The 4,495-nt window shown below is 44.9% G+C and overlaps 1 protein-coding gene across 1 annotated transcript in view; it reads left to right on the forward strand.

Moving 5' to 3' along the window:
• The first annotated feature begins 3,877 nt into the window (after positions 1–3,877).
• LOC123498483 (protein Skeletor, isoforms B/C-like) overlaps positions 3,878–4,495 on the forward strand; it is a 108,946-nt gene continuing 108,328 nt past the window's right edge. The window contains exon 1 of the mRNA XM_045245610.1: positions 3,878–4,073. Coding sequence (XP_045101545.1) covers positions 3,893–4,073 — 181 coding nt within the window. The 5' untranslated portion in view covers positions 3,878–3,892. The remainder of the gene's footprint in view (positions 4,074–4,495) is intronic.

Raw genomic sequence — 4,495 nt, forward strand, 5'->3', positions numbered from 1 at the left:
AAAAAGAAATGCGTCCCTCCTCCTAAGAATCATCGGTCAGCAAGTATCTCATCATAATAACTTGAACGAAATATTAGACAACCGTGAAAAGATAAATGATCCCGCGTTGACTAGGGTCATATTTACGGATCAACAGTATTCACAAAAAGAAGTGTCTCTTTCTTTCCTTATCAACAATCGGTCTGGAAGTAACTCATCATACCAGGAGGCACTGAAGGACACTCTTTAAGCTGCATTTTATCATTATTCTATAACTCTTCCTTCGTCTTGATGAGTTTTTGTTGCCACTTAGGAGTAAAGAAGAGATACAGTTTATCAGTGGAGCGGAAACAGTCGTAAACTCCGTTTCCATGCAAAACTTAAGAACACAACACTGTATTGGACTCTTGTATTTTTCTCAACAGTCAGCCAATAGAGTGGAAGCAACCTAAATTTCCTTTCCATGCAAACCAGAAGACCACAACATTCTATTCGATTCTCGTGTCCCTTTCTCTCTCAAGATACCTACAGTCAGTGAATAGAGCGGAAACAACCCAAAAGACTCGCTTTCCATACTAAACTTAAGGAGCCATCACATATACCATTCTCGTGTGTCTCTCACGGTAGGTCAAGCATCTTTAAATACTCACTATCCACCACCAAGAGAAACCCACAGCTTGTACCAGATACTTCAGCCTCGCCATTACAGCCTTACAGCTTCTTTACAATAGACACTTTCGATACAGGCAAACAAATCAGATCTGGTACTGCTCTTGTGATATTCGACGATATCTTCTTATAAAGAGAGAGAGAGAGAGAGAGAGAGAGAGAGAGAGAGAGAGAGAGAGAGAGAGAGAGAGAGAGAGAGAAGGGGGATAGGGGAGAGCGGGGGGAGGCACCGTGATGGCCTCCTTGGTGTGCGATACTCGGCTCAGGTCTCATATCTTGCGATCCTACCGGCGCACTTCACCTGTTGGCACATGGAATGAATTTTTCACAGGAAACTGAAAGTAAAAGACAATTATGAGTAAAGGGAAGGTGTTTGTGAGTTAAAGAGGTGAAGGAGAAGGAAAGTGAGGCCGGATAGATGAGAGTAAGGGAATGATTTTTTTTTTTTTTTTTACGGTAAGGCCTATAGCGCCTGTAGGCACACTTGAAGAGTGTATGGGAAGCGCTGTTCAGCTTCCGCCCATTAGTGGCGCAGGCAATTTTATTTATAGTGGTGGTACCCATATTAGGGTCCATATCACCGCCCAAGCTCATCTTGAGTGTAACCACCTAGAACCTGGGTATCATGGTGACATGATAAACCACTCGACAAATGGCAAAGTGTTTACAATGGACATGGCTCATTGTGTGTGTGTGTGTGTGTGTGTGTGTGTGTGTGTGTGTGTGTGTGTGTGTGTGTGTGTGTGTGATGTGTAATTCACCTCGGTAGCCTGCTGGTCACCCAGCCAGTCTTCCCCATTACGGAGCGAGCTCAGAGCTCATAGACCGATCTGTGTGTATGTGTGTGTGTGTGTGTGTCACATCATCATGCTATATTTCTTAGTCTTTTATCCAATCTTAAAGTAATCATGAATATATAGAAAATTTATGGTAAAAATACATGATACTAAAGAAAAATTATAATAAGCTAATGTGTGAACTTGGATGAAAGCAATAAACTGAATATCCAGGAATGAAATAAAGAGGGAAAGAAGAGACAAGTTATGTAAATACATACAGATTGATAGATAGTGTAGGACTTATAAATGACTACTAGTGTACTAAATAACGGGAAAAGGAAGTTAATTCTTACCTCCGTATTACATATTTCCGTAGAGAGGATGTGCAAACTCAAACAATCACGTAAATTTAATGTTACAAAAGCTGAATTTCTATATTGGGGCTTTTCTCATCATTTGGAGTGCCCAGGCATTCAGTGTCTACATGAGGGAGGAAAGAGGGACAAGGAGGAGGAGGAGGAGGAGGAAGAGGAGGAAGAGGAGGAAGATACAGGTGGTTGTGCTCATCAGGGTCAGCGGTGATGAAGCCTGACCGGGCAGTGTCTTCACGAGACCTTGACTCCCGCCAGCTGGCTTTCCCTCCAGCCACCAGCAATGGAGATCGTGAAGGTGAAGGCGTGATCTCCCTTCCTGGTGACGCATCCACTCCTATAACTTACATAAATGATACTGTGCTTGTTTTCTCGTCACAGCCTCCGAGGGGGTTCCAATGTGAAGTAACAGGAGCTTCGAGACCGAAGGTGCCACAGGAAGGCTTATCACTTTATTATCATTTTTTGTTCGTCGTTCACCTCACTCGCGGCGTCTGGGCGGAGGTGAGGGGGCGGGGCGCTGGGTTGCGTCACTCGGGGAAAGTTGCCGGTTTCTCGCCCGCGGTTCTCCTGCCTGAACGAAAGCGGTGACTTTGTGGATTATTGCTTTTCGTTTCCTGGTTGATGCGTCTGGTGTCGACGGGAGTGTGGAAACACATATTTACCATTACAGGCTCCCATGATATGACCTCGTCGCGTCTATTACTGCCACTCAAGCTGCTCAGAGTTGACATTATGACAATCACCTTTATCTCACAACATACTATCACTCACTCTATTGATTATTTTCTCTCCTGGGATGTTTCAGTCCGAGTTAATGACGCAACATTTGTCTGGATTGTGGGTAAATTTTTCTTGAATTGATATTGTGCTGCTCTTCAGTGGGAACTAAATTCTGTGTTTGGGAGCTGTGTCTGGAAGTTAGGCGTGCTTTATGTGTGTGTGTGTGTGTGTGTGTGTGTGTGTGTGTGTGTGTGTGTGTGTGTGTGTGGTGGTGAGAATGGCACACTTACTAGGAGTTTTCTCATCGTATACATAGTGTGCATTGGGATGAGGCGTGTCGTAAATTATATCTACCATTAAAAGCCTGGGTAATCGTACCGTAGTATTGCACGAACACGACGAAATGGGAGAATCCACCTGTCGTGAGTGGAGTGGGGGCGTACCCTGTGCCGTCACTTGATGATGGGGTGGCGAGGACACTTACACCTTCAGGAGACAGAGTGAAACGGTTATATAAGGAAAAGGAAAACTTAAAAGGAGAATATTTAACAGGAAATACCTGGAAAAGGGAATGGATCAAGGTGAGGTTAATTAGATCATTAGATCTTGCGAGGATTGGCAACTGTTGTGAGCTTGCGCAGTGACGTCACAACCACACACGCGCCTTGGCTAATACTTGGCATCCGCGGCGCTCACACGAACAGTTTGCTCCTCTAATTTTCAGTTCTAAGATCATGTCGTGGGCCAGGTTGATTTTACTTGTGTTTGTTGGATTTACCCTTCACGGTGAGTACTGTTTGTGTTTTCTTACTCGTCTACAGAGTCTGGCCAGCGCCGGCAGAGTGTGATATAGGGGATTTACTCATCTGGCCAGAACATTGAAGTCTCCAGGGCGGTGTAAGGTACGAGTGAGGGCCTGAGAAGGAGTCACATCACTGCTCGTGTGTGGCAGCGTGCCCACTCAGGCCTCTCTTGTTATCATGTGCCCCTCTACGGAGACAATTGGTTTGGCCTTCTGCTGGTTGGGAAGATTACGCCTACTAGTGTCCCTTATGAGTCTAAGCTTCCATACTTAAATCAATTAACTCAACTTGAACAGGCGCGGTTTGTAATTATTTGTTTGTTGTGTTATGAAAAACACGAGGCTTTTGGTGTGTTTTATCGGAGTGTGAAGTGTGTAGTGAGTGACTTAGTCCCTCGCGTTTGTGGCGAGCAGGTGGTGCGGGTATGGTGGGTGTGGGTGGTGGCGGGGCTCATTATCATTCCTGGTGGAACATGAGGGGCGTCGGGATGGAGACCAATGTCTTACCAAGGCTTGGTGCGTGTGTCAGTTTTACCAGACTGTACTGGTTACTACAGAACAATTCCGGAATGCTGGAAGTGGCTGACACAGCATGGCGGGGAGGGAGAGGCCTTGGGGGAAAGATGGGGCATAGCGGGAGCAAAATCGGTTGTTTAGGAAGGGAGTCAGGGAGGGAAGGAAGGGCACCATGTTGCGAGACGAGTCTTTCTTTAACAATCAATAGGGCAGCCAGGACGCGATGCAGTGAAGGTGACGTTGTCCTCGTATGATAGTGAGGCACAGAGACACCTGATCGATGGTGCAATATACCCAACAAGACACACAACCTTGAAAGTTATTTTACAAAGTGACATGGATCTCTTCACGATCATTATTTGCTAAACAGTCTTCATCGTTTGTACAGAATCACGGCATCAAGCAAATATAACATGCTATGTGCTGTGTTAAGCAGTGCCTCTAATTTTCATTGCCCATTAACATTTGAGAGTTTTCGAAAACAAAGTTGAGGGATGAACAGAGACAAATGACGATTGATGTGTTCAGTAAGATTAGAAGTATTATTAAATGGAAAACACAAGATATTGATAGATTATAACAAAACTAACCTCTGTCTGTGTGTGTGTGTGTGTGTGTGTGTGTGTGTGTGTGTGTGTGTGTGTGTGTGTTCCATC

This window comes from Portunus trituberculatus, chromosome 48 (genome assembly GCF_017591435.1).
Source record: "Portunus trituberculatus isolate SZX2019 chromosome 48, ASM1759143v1, whole genome shotgun sequence".
Lineage (NCBI taxonomy): Eukaryota > Metazoa > Arthropoda > Malacostraca > Decapoda > Portunidae > Portunus > Portunus trituberculatus.